At 33.8% G+C, this 13,061-nt stretch overlaps 1 protein-coding gene across 1 annotated transcript; it reads left to right on the top strand.

Annotated features, from left to right (window-relative positions):
* Nucleotides 1-852: 852 nt before the first annotated feature.
* On the top strand, nt 853-12,846 carry LOC109535945 (ribonuclease 3; the record flags this gene model as incomplete). The annotated part of the gene is given in 13 exon segments (XM_048670516.1): nt 853-1,091; nt 2,874-3,066; nt 3,118-4,639; nt 4,824-5,018; nt 5,941-6,210; nt 6,276-6,453; nt 6,512-6,743; nt 8,902-9,198; nt 9,271-9,432; nt 9,491-9,651; nt 10,968-11,113; nt 11,169-11,376; nt 12,292-12,846. Coding segments are annotated over 13 exon segments (4,026 nt in total). The 3' UTR covers nt 12,542-12,846.
* Nucleotides 12,847-13,061: the final 215 nt, after the last annotated feature.

Genomic DNA, 13,061 nt, shown 5'->3' with positions numbered 1-13,061 from the left:
CAGCATCGATTTCTGTGGAACCCAATAGCTGTCAAAACTTTCACATTTTTACGAATAACTCGGAAATCGTAAATTTTTCAGGTAAAACGGTTGAAACGAACATAAATTAAAATTGAACGGCCAATCTGAAAATAACAAAAAAAGGGGGGGTTTCATTTAAAAAACCAGAGTTGATAACTACCACACGTTTATGATGCACCCTATATATTGGAAAGTATCTTTAGAATGTGGACCTTTTAAACGTGAAAAACTTTCGTTGGACGAATTTTCTTGTAAACTTCATATTTACTGAGATATCGCACTTTGACGCACTAATGAGCAACCCTGTATACAGTTTTTTTCGATTTTAGAGAATTTTTGGATGTTGGTGTATTGTAATTTTAAAGTGTTTTAGTAATTAGTAATGACACGCTGTGCTAATAAATAATACAACCGTTTTTATGAAAAAAGCCCACACATTTAAAGTGTTCTTGTATTTCATGTATATGTATGGACAAAGTATTTAAACAACTATTAGTATTAGACAAACTGATAATGGTGGAAAAACACCGACATCGGAAAAATAAATAAATTGTGATATCTAAATAAATGTATTTTCGATTCCCGTCCGGAGATGATTTCGAGACTCGCGAACAGGTGATATTATTCACCTCTGCGAAATACATCCTACGTTTTATACATACATGTATGTATGCCGGTTAAACAAATATAAGACTGAAACCCAGAAATATTGTTGAAAATTAAAATTCGAAATACAGTCAGGAAAACTTACATCATTATAACTTATCATTAAAAACAACAAAGTGGTTTGCTTCGTAAACCGTAATAGATATCTACAATACTTTTTTTCAGTCACAATCTACAGAAAGTGGCGGCGAAATGAGTAATCCTGAGTGGTATTACAATCAGCCACGGTATAATAATACCATACCTTCAGCTTCTCCGCAACAGAATGGTTTTTGTCCAGTTCCCCCCGAAGCAGCACCTTCCGTTCAATGGGGCTACAACTGGACGCAAGAAAATGTTGCCGGTCGGTATGTCCAATCAACATACGCATGTGCGCCTCTTAATGTGGCGGATACACAATATCCGTAAGTATGTTTTTCGCCAAAAGTATTTGCTTCTTTTGTTAACTTTCAAAGTTTTCTAATGTTCTATAGCTTCACGTAATACCAAAATGATACACCGTCAAGTATAGCCACAGCTAACGTTTTGCACATTTATTTATGTATCATCAGGGCCCAGCATTAAAATCCAGATGAAATTGACAATGATTCTTAGATGAGAAAAATAGAATACATATAACATATATTCCCTTTTATAAGATATGAAACTGGTGAATTTTTTGGGCGTCGTGGACAATAATTTCTTCCTAAGGTTTAGCAGTCACGAGTGGCTTGCGTCCTAAAAGGTTTTTCGTTCGAAAGCTTACAATGGGAATCAGTCCAGTTATTCTTTCATAAGACCCGAGCACAATAACTTCAAATTAATAGTTTTCAATATAAAGGGTTGTCTCTTTATAATATACAAGATGATGAATATAACAAAAAAAATGCGTGAGAAGGGGTGCATGTGGTGGTTCAAATACATGAATTTTCTCATTTTCATATAACAAAGTGAAGTGGATGTATTCATTTGGTCTATTGTTTATTGGAGAATTTGCTTTTCCTATCATGGACGAGTCTTCAAAAAGTGCCAGGTGCAGTGCAGTTTGTGGTTTTGTTAATGTCATGTTTTTGTATTTGTATTTGTTGGTTATCGTTTCTGGTAGTTCTTTTATAGTCTTGTTTTTACATTTGGAATGCCTTCAATTAGGGCAGTAGGTCTTCTTGTACATTTCATGCTCCAAGCTGCATGTTCCTCGGAACTACAATTCAGAGACAAATAATAATTTCTTATTTTTTCCTTTTTCTTATCTTTTTTTCCTTCTATTGCTTTTTCTTGTCTCTGCTACAAGCAGCGCATTTGGGAAAAGTGGTGACTTGCACTGGATCGTATGGTGTGGTCTCAAGCATTTGTTGCATTTTATTGCACTCTTGCGGTTGTCTGTCTGGTGGTCGCACAAGAAAGAGTGGCTGTATCGCCCACACGGTGTTGGAATGGGTTGTAGTGGTTTGCTATCCATAACGCGTCCCATAAAGTATATTATCTGGTCCGACGAGTTTCTCGTAAGATAATATTATGACTCCGGTAATCAGTCTCATCATAAGGTTCTTCAGATCCACTTGATCATACAGATCCAGATTTCGGCGCAACATTCCACTGCAAAAAGAATTTGTAAGAAATGCCTGCCGCCCATGCCTTACGTAATTTATGGACAGCCCCTAATCACTGTAACTATTTTATGCAGATAATGTCTTATAATGCATGAGAGCGAAACTCGCGTTGCGTAATAAATAACTACCTTAAATGAGACTTCGACTTAGAGTTTTATAGTAAAATGTACCGTACATTCTTCAAGGTTTATAACTTCAGTTTCTTGTCGGTGGGATTCGAATTTGCTGTCTCTTGATCGCTTGTCAAGTCAGTTGTTCTAGATATTGTTGAATGCCATTATGTTCAGCTTATACTTGATGAAATTGACTTAATTTTAAAATGTTTCGCACGTAAAATTTGAAAACTTTCTCTAATATTGCTTTATTGATCCTGACCTGTCTTTTCGTGTGTGCACCTGCAACTTCGATGTCCTGAGAGAAAACCTTGAATCGAACAGCTGTTTTTATGTTCTGTTCAGTTGGCTGTATATTCCATTGCATAATATATTTCAATAGTATTGTTTAAATTTGCATCCAAATATTGTTTTTAGCAACTCGCTAATAACAGCAGTAAAATCAGTTTTTAATTTAATTATTGAATTCATATTTTTGTTAAAGATATTCGCCTAATCAGTATACGATTCCGCCACCGTTTCCCATTGAAAATGTCACCCAACGTGGATACATGCAAGATTGCCATTCTAATAAAACTGCAGAAGGTTTTGGTCCCTCAAACCGTTTTAGTTCCAAATATAGAACAAGTAGATCTGGTTCAGTAGTATCGCAATCGGTTACTACTACAACTTCAGAGGTTTGAAATGTATTTTTTTATATGTAGTATATATAAAGACATCTATTACAGGAATCGAGACATCGCACAGATAGTTCAAATAGGGCATTTAGAAGCAGAAGTTATGCAAGTAGTCGTAGCAGTATTTCTCGGAGGAGGAGTAGAAGTAGAAGTAGAGCAACAACTTCACGTAGCAATAGACGAGATAGGTATTCAAAGGAGACTAATAGATACCGAAGTCCGCAAAGAAGCAGAGATTACTGTGCAAGACGGGAGGACAATAGAACAACAAATAGAAAATCGCGAGACAAGGAAATTACTCATTTCAAATCGAATCCATCGCATGCATCTCAAACCGAAAGAGATGCAATTTTAAAATTATGGAAGAACAATTACTGCAATACCCAACAGAAGATTACAGAAAAATTGGAAGAATATGTTAAGAAAAACGAAGATATTATTTCCGCTGAAAGAAAAATTTGGACCAGGTCCACACCATCTGAATTGTATTACGAGAGAGAGGAGACTAATTTTAAAATACTGAAAGGCTCTGAAAAATTAGTTGAAATGTGTAAATCATTTAAAAATGAGCTATTGGATAGATCTGCAAACATTAATATGCTTAAGCCAAAGTATGAGCCGCCTCCAAGGAGAAATCGTCGTCGAATGTGCAAACATAAAACGGAAGTCAGAAGCAGTAGTTCAGATTCGGACAGTTCTAATGGTAGCTTTTCTGATGAAGAAGATTATTCTATGGAAGAGCTTCAGAGAAAGCAACAACATCCAGACCGCCTTGACACAGAAATGTGGTATAATGATCCAGGAGAAATGAATGACGGACCTTTGTGCAGGTGTTCCTATAAGTCAAGGAAATCTGGCATCAGACATGGAATTTACCCTGGCGAATTGCCTATTCCAAAATGCTCTATTTTCACCAACAATGCTGATAAATTGTTCCATTATAGAATTATTATATCTCCCCCAACAAACTTTTTGATCAAAGCACCTACTATTATCCAGCACGACGAGCACGAATACATTTTTGAAGGATTTTCGATTCTATCCCATTTTCCATTACCCAACCTGCCACCTTGTAAAGTAATTCGTTTTAACATCGAATACACCATTCTGTATTACGAAGAAAAATTCCCTGAACATTTTACCATATCAGAGATCGATTTATTCTCTATGTTCCTATTTAAGGAAGTCTTAGAACTGGTAGATCTAGATTTGGTCACTCCTCTTGACAGTCAAAGTTGTTCTCGATTTCACTTTATGCCGAGATTTGTAAGAGAGTTGCCAGGAGATGGAAAAGAAATTTTGTGCATGCAACAAGTCATAAAATACCTGCTGGATAGTTCTGTGCCGCTTATTCAGGAATGCGACCTGGAAAGTATGGTGAAAATGTCCCAATATGAGTGGCAAAATTTTGCTGACGAATTGAAGGGCATGGTGGTGACATGTCCTGGAAAAAAACCATCTTCCGTACGTGTCGATCAATTGGATCGAAATATTGACTTGCAAAAAGAGGGAGACTATAAGTTTCCGGAAATTGTTCATTTTGGTATTCGACCTCCACAATTAAGCTACGCTGGTAGGATATAATATTATTTCCTTTGTTTTTTGAATTTACTGCTGATGATAGTTTACTTGAATTTAACTAGAATATAAATTGAAAAAACAGACTCCACATTCTAATTATGGTAACATTAATATAATGTAATAAATAATATTATGATATTATCCAAATAAAGCTGATGTTAAATTATTGAATGTAGGCAATCCGGATTATCAGAAGGCTTGGAGAGAATATGTAAAGTTCAGACATCTTATTGCAAATATGTCAAAGCCTACCTTTGACGACAAGAGGAAGCTGGAAGCCAAAGAAAACAAGCTGCAAGAAATGAGAACACAAGGACAAATGAAACGTGACGTTACTGTAGCAGTTTCTGCGGAAGGGTTTTATCGGACAGGTAAGACAATATAGACGATTTTTGAAGAAAAAACTTATTTATAAAATCAATAAAAAGCTATTTTTTTTTTGAAAAACGAACATCCATTCATTAAGAGATAATAATTTGCAAAATAGCAATATTTTGTTAGTTTAGTTAAAAATCACTTGATAGTTCATCCTTAGGCTCGTCCAACATTTCTATCACATCTAATGTAAGTTTCAATCATGTCGCGAGTTTCTTCATTGGAATAATCCATTTTGACAATAAAACTAACTTAAATTTCTAACTAACTTGAATGTCAAATAATTGAAAGATGTGGTTATTATTTGTTACTATGGAAACACTGCTGTCTGCCTTATATACTATTTTCCATGGGTAACTGCGATCAACTAAAGTGAGAGAGTAAAAAATCTTAATTTTCTAAAAAACTTGACTATGTGATATATCACTGAAATCGCAATAAAATGCTCTATTCGATAAAAGCATAATCAAATATGGTTGCCATTTAAAACTCAAGTTTCTGTCATATGTCAAAAATGACTGTTAATTTGTAGAATTAACGTTTATTTCGAATGCAATTTTTTTTAATGTTCTTTTCTTTTTCTTTTCTATTTAATGTTTGCCTGTCAGATTAATATTGACGGAATTAAGTAATTTAAAAATCTGTCATAAATTAGATTTCTTCAAATATCTCGACACCTGTCAAATTTTGAAAAAAAAATTGTTTCGAGTAGAGCATTCAAAACTGCGATTCTTTGTCCATTTAACCTTTTTGTATCTGCTGTAGTTTCCAAGCTCCCGGTACTAGTCATCGAAAAAAACTCACCCTATATAATATTTAATTAATCGGGTGCATATTGATCTTTCTAGAATTTCTTTTTTCCATTTCTCTACCTCTTCGTCGTAACATCTTTATTCATCATTATTTCGTTTATTTCAGGAATAATGTGCGATATTGTTCAACATGCAATGCTTATGCCTGTATTAGTTTGTCACTTAAGATTCCACAATTCACTAAATATACTAGAAGAATCTCTCAATTATAAATTTCAAAATCGCGGATTGCTTCAACTGGCTCTAACCCATCCATCATATAGAGAAAATTTTGGTACAAATCCGGACCACGCCCGAAATAGTTTAACGAATTGCGGTATTAGACAGCCTGAATATGGAGATCGAAGGATCCATTACATGAACACTAGAAAAAGAGGTATACATTTACTACCTGAATACATATGTTGACTGCTCAATGTTTTATTTATTCTTATTATTTAGGGATTAATACGCTAATAAACATTATGTCGCGATTTGGAAAGCAAGAAGAGACCGAATCAAATATAACTCATAACGAGCGTTTGGAATTTTTGGGCGATGCAGTTGTAGAATTTTTATCGTCGATTCATCTATTTTTTTCATTTCCTGAACTTGAAGAAGGCGGTCTTGCCACGTACAGGTACTACTAATTAACTCGCAAATGGAGAACTCTTAACTAGCATATAACTTGTTTTCAGGGCTGCAATAGTTCAGAACCAACATCTTGCTCTTCTGGCCAGAGTATTGAAACTTGACCAATTTATGCTTTATGCACATGGTTCGGACTTGTGCCACGATCTAGAATTAAAACACGCAATGGCTAACTGCTTCGAGGCCCTGATGGGCGCCCTTTTCTTAGACGGAGGAATTGATGTTGCCGATCAGGTCTTTTCCAATACTTTGTTCAGAGATAATCCAGACTTATTAAAGGTAATTTCTAGCTTGCATTACATGCACTGAGCTTAAGTAAGTACTTTTTTGAGAATACTTCAGACATATTAAAAGCGTGTATAAAATACCAAGCAAAGACAAGGACGTGCTTAATCAGTTAAAATTCTCTACACTTTTTTAATTTGACTAAATTTGGTTAATATTTATTTTAGCATTAATTAAAGATGATATTTAAATCAATGATAGGGCATTGTGTGGTATATTTTTCGTGTTGAGAAACTTTAAAACAAATAATTTAAAGTTTTTTCACAAAAATATTTACAACTTGAAATACTAGTCAACTTCAATTCACGAACACCAAACCTAAATAAGTACATTTTTTTCACATCAGTACCGTATGAGTACGCCAATGGACTACGATGTTTAGGAATTGTTTTGTAAAATAATAACCATCTAAAAATCGGAAATTAGTTGCATTGACGTGGTTTAAATCCGAAAAACTGAATGACTTAAAAATATTACACAGTTGATATGAGAAAATACGATTCCAAAGTTAATTGTTATATTAAGTAATCTGAATTTCTTAAACCTTTTCTACTCTGCCAACATTCAGGATGACTTCAAAAGAATTTCCTAAATTCTATAAGTCTAAATATCTAAAAAGATACTTTTCTAAATAAAACTTTAATTATACTATTGTTAGAATGGCGACACCCAACGAAATGTTGCTATAAGCATGCAAATGCTAAGAAACTTTTCTATCTTAACGATTAGTGCTAATCACAGTCAATATTTGCTTTGTAACCCAGTTCCAGACACACCGTATATAAAATTATAACATATTCTTTATATATACAGTATTTGATAATTATTTCAGTTCACATCATCAAAACCAAATTTTCATCACATTTCGTGTAGAAAACATAAATATCTATAAAAATTGCTCAATTATTATTGTATTATTGGCACAGAGTCTGGTCATTTGATTGTACCAGGGTAGATTGCTTAATATAGAATAGTATTAGAAACTTATTGTCAGACATCAAATGGCTGCGCTTTTCACCGAAAAGCATGAGTGACATTGAAAAATTGTAGCAATGCATACATGCGTTTCACTTAAAGCCAACCATCTGTTCAGCACCTTAAGAAATATACGCTGTAGTAGATTTGCTGAAATGTAAGTAGATTCTACACATTTTTACATCCACTTCATTCGCCTTTTCCTATCTTTCATTAAGCAGTAGGAGGGTGGATGTAAGTGTTTTTAAAAATAGTATTACTACGTTTTCCAAGGAAAGACAGTGTTGGATTTGATATGTAAAGCAAGCAAAAAGTATTGATAAACAAGCGAGTAGCTAGACTTACGTTGCACTACTATTTTTTGTTGTAAGCCTTTTAGCAAATATCGCTTATCCAACGAATGCAAGCTAGGTAGTGTTTATATAACGCATACATTATTTAAAAAAATTATAATTCATACATATTCAACATATAGTGAACATAACAGAAGGAATAACATTATTTCTTATAGACATTATCAAAAAAGAGCTCATATCGGATAGAAAGACGGTAACAAGTGTGATAAATTAAACAAATATATTAAATACACATTTCTGATACTGAGATTTTGAACACCATTCATATGTATGAAACTGAGAAATAAAGGTGATAAATGAAAAGGAAAATATAATAAATCGGTAAATTTTGATTTAAAAATCCCTTTTAAGCGTCTACACTGTCCTTGAGCCAAAAATCTCTAAAACTATATACAGTGAAACTATCTGATCCTATATATTTTTCTGCAAGTTTCCTGCTGATAAAACAATTCGATTTTTATGTTACGGCAATGTACAAATAATTGGAAATATTTGCATTTTCTGCTATTCTGGAATTTTCTATTTCCGAAGATTCGCTTCAACATTTTAATAAAAAGAGTGCGTCGTTTCAAAAAGCGCATTTTTCTGTTAATTTGTTTATTATTAATATACAACTATGAACAGGTCGAAACCTTAAACAGTTAACTACAAAGTTTGGAGACGCGAGCAATACCTTCGCTGGCCCATATTTTAATTAGTTTTTTTTATAGGAATAACAGGAAAAAATAATTCTTCGAACTTAAATAATTCTTTTTTCATGATTAATTCTAATCATCTACTCAACTAGTGCTTGAAGTCAGCCATTACCGACTTTCTTTTAGGTTTGGGTAAAACTTCCCCCACATCCATTGCAAGAGCAAGAACCGACTGGTGATCGACACTGGATTCAGAAGTTTGAAATCTTGAATAAACTCACCGAGTTTGAAATGAGCATTAATGTCGAATTCAACCACATAAGACTGTTAGCTAGAGCTTTCACCGATAGGAGCGTTGGATACACCAACTTAACTATGGGATCGAATCAAAGATTAGAGTTTTTGGGTGATACCGTATTACAACTCATTGCCTCCGAATATCTATATAGGTACTTCCCAGAGCATCATGAAGGACATTTATCTGTGAGTGTGGATTATTAAGTTTTACATTAATTTATTCCAGTTGTATATGGTTTTTTTTAATTAATTTTTTAGTTACTTAGAAGCTCGTTGGTGAATAATAGGACGCAAGCTGTAGTTTGCGATGATCTAGGGATGGCTCAATATGCTTTATACAGCAATCCTAAGCCTGAACTTAAAACCAAAGATAGAGCCGATTTACTAGAAGCTTTTATTGGAGCTCTTTACGTGGATCAAGTGCGAAAATATACTGAAATTCTATTATTGAACTGTTGAATATTTTTATGTATTTCAGGGTATGGAATTTTGCGAACTATTCTGTCAAGTTACGCTATTTCCACGACTTCAAGATTTTATTATGAATCAAGATTGGAATGATCCAAAGTCAAAACTACAACAGTGCTGCCTAACCTTACGTACTATGGATGGAGGGGAGCCTGATATACCAGTTTACAAGTAAGTTTCTGTAACAATTTGCTTAATAGTTTGCATACTAATTGCATTATTGCCTTTGAGGATCAACATTTTTAAAAATCTGAAAAATAGGTCTCTATCTATAGGGTGTTCCTAAACATTATACACCGTCGCCCGGGGTGAAGCCGGACGATTTTTTCAGTTTTTTCCTAATAACAAATATAATTTTGGAAAGAAATTTTCCAATAAAATAATTTAAGGTTTTCCGTGTCTCCTTTGTCGAATAACAGAATAAAACAAATGACCTTTTAATCCAGGAAAGGCGGACGACCCTTTATTAAGCGTTAAAAATGGTCTTAGCACCTAGTAAGAGGCTTGTTCTTATTAAGTTTCTCTTCTTCTGAAATTAGACACTGTCCGCCATGTTTCTTCGTTTTTATCCTTTCTTTTCGTATCGTGTAAGGTGGATTTTAGAATTTTATAATTTTTAGCAGCCTATTTGATACTTTTTCTGCCTTGTTTTCTTAATTGTGGTTCTTAAAATTAATACSGATTTTTTATACTGCCTAACCATAGTGTCCGCCTTCACCTCTATAAAATTACTTTTTTTACTAAAACGCAATTATTTAAGACAAAAAACAATATTTTCTAATTAAATTGCCATGGGTTAATAATAGAGCACATCGGACAAAAATTACTCATTTGGATTTTTTATTTTTAGAATTCTGTAGTGTGCAACAGTTTATTTAATAGTTTTCAAATTGCAAGAAAAAAATACAATTAATAAAATCCTCACCATGTGTTCCAAATATTGACCAATAACGGGTCTGTCAGAGTTCGCTCCCACAGTCCGACTTCGCCCCGAATGACCGGTACTTCACAAATAACACTTGAAACTCCTGTAGTTTCTGAAAAATTTACTGGATACTTGGATTGTAAGTTACGCTTCAGAATTTACACCATTCTGAGTATCTTTTTCTCTCATATAATGAGACCAAAACATTTTGATCTCATAAAACATTAAGAGTAAGCACTTGGAAATTGTCTAGTAAGCTGTGTGTTATGAACGGTGCCCTATTTCTTTAAGCAAACGCTGAATGATTGATGTTGACTCGCAATGGTCGCGAAAGCCTAACTTGAGACTTTTTCAACTTCTTACTAAATTGCGAAAATTTTATTTTGGGGTAAATTTGTACTTTTCAATTGTTGTTTTTTAAGCTCACTGTTGGCTGCTTGCTTGTTTTTGGAAGTAACGTCCAATTTGACTGTAAAATAATACATCTTACTAACCCCTTAAAGCAGTTTCACAAGCAAGAAATGGAATTTAGTCGATATTAAACCGTATTTTTTCCATTTAGAGTGATTGAATGTAAAGGTCCTACAAACACCAGAGTCTATACGGTAGCAGTCTACTTCAGAGGAAGACGTTTAGCGAGCGCAATGGGGCACAGTATTCAACAGGCTGAAATGAATGCCGCCAAAAAAGCCCTAGAATTGTCACAAGGTTGGAATGAGAAAGCTATTGTTTCCATTGTGATTTAATTAACGTGATTTTGCAGATCTATTCCCACAGCTTGATCATCAGAAGCGTGTAATTGTGAAAAGTTTGAAGCGCCAACGAAAACACAAAAATTCGAAGAATCCACACCAGCAAAGAGACACCAAGTCACCGGAAAGTTATTCAAGGCATCGGTTTAAGTCAAAAAGCCCTGATCCGGAGAATGGTCGTCACCGTACTTTACATACAAAAAGCAGAAAAGACTCTAAGTAAGTACCAACATTTCAGATTTATAAATATACACCGCCAACATGTGTAAATTAGTTGACTTCGTCATCAATTTAACTTCCGCTAGCGCCGCGAAAAAATTCATTATGAACTTTAATTAACATTTTATTACCTTCTATAGAGCAGTCATAAACGTAAGGTATACAATAATTGGCGAAAAATGTATAAATTTACTATGTTTTGCCGTATTATATATTCATAATATGTGGGAAATTCTATTTGAAGGATTCTTACCTCAAAGTTTCGACTACCTCATTATGCATGCAGGGTTTTTAGCAGGTGAGTTTTTTTAGATGACTAGTACAGGAATCTTGGATACAACGAAGGTTAAATAGACAATAATTACAGTTTTGACTACCCTACTCGAAACTAATTTTCTTCTTTCAAAATTTTACAGGTGCCAGGATAGTTGAAAAAAAACGAATTTAAGACAGATTTTTAAATAACTCCTAGTTCAGTCAGTATTCCAAAGAAAATGGCACGAAACATTTCGACAAATTAACATTTTTGATTCATTCTGATATATGACAGAAACTTGAGCTTTTTAAAATTGTAACCATATTTGATTATGCCTTTATTGAAGAGAGCATTTTATTACGATTTCAGTGATATCACATCGTTAGATTTTTTCGAAACTGAAGGGTCTCCGAATGATTTTTACTTTCTCAATTTAGTTGATCGAAGTTAGCCATAGAAAATAGTGTAAGACAGACAGCAGTGTTTCCATAGTAACAAATAATAACCACATCTTTCAATTATTTCACATTCAAGTTAGAAATTTAATGTCAAAAATGACAGTTAATTTTGTAGAAATGTCTCATGCCATTTTCTTTGGAATGTAATTTCCTAAAAAATGAAAACATGTTTTCTTGCTTTATAATATTTTTTTTTAACAGATCATTAAGTAAGACAGCTACCCAGTACTCTACTCGAAAGAAGTCATCTTCAAGTAGTGAAAGTGAAGCAGAATCTTCCACAACCAAAAAAACAAATACTCAGTCACCGCAATATACAAGCGAAAATTCTAGCGACAGTTCTTCGGAGTATACAGCATTACATAGAACGAATTTCAAGAAATTGATAGGCAGAAGTGACTCTATAAGTGACTTGCTTGAATGCTCGGGCACTGATAAGGGCCCTGTGTGATTGAGAAAAAAATCTGAAACATTTAGTTAAGTATGTTAGTTAATCTCGTCTCGTTTAGCTTTTGCAAAACTTTAGTCAGTTTGTGTGAAAAAAACTAACTTAATAACCAAAAACTCGATAATCATAAGCAAACCCATTTGAGATAATAATGTTATATTTATATGCTGCTTTTATGTCGACGGTGGTTGAGGATTTTTTTTGAAACGGGTTCATTTTGGGCGCATTTTTTAATTGCTTTATATTGTTATTTTATTACGTTTACATATCCAACGGTGGGCCAACGAAAAGGTCGCATCCCTATTGTATATGACTCTTCTGATAGGTTTAGACAAAAAAGCTCATCAACTTTGATTTTTAACGGGACATCTTGCTGGCTATCATTGCATTATACAGGGTGTTTCATAAACAAGATACTACGTCACACTTTAAATTTTTAAATGAAATCCTACTAGTTTTGTCATTTCTCGATTCTCCCAAAGTTTGTAGTAAATTTGGTAGATAAAATAGATGTTCTATACCT

The sequence above is a fragment of the Dendroctonus ponderosae genome, unplaced genomic scaffold (genome assembly GCF_020466585.1).
Source record: "Dendroctonus ponderosae isolate FM_Combo_2020 unplaced genomic scaffold, Dpon_F_20191213v2 Dpon_F_20191213_1, whole genome shotgun sequence".
NCBI lineage: Eukaryota > Metazoa > Arthropoda > Insecta > Coleoptera > Curculionidae > Dendroctonus > Dendroctonus ponderosae.
This window is presented reverse-complemented; position numbering and strand designations above follow the sequence as displayed.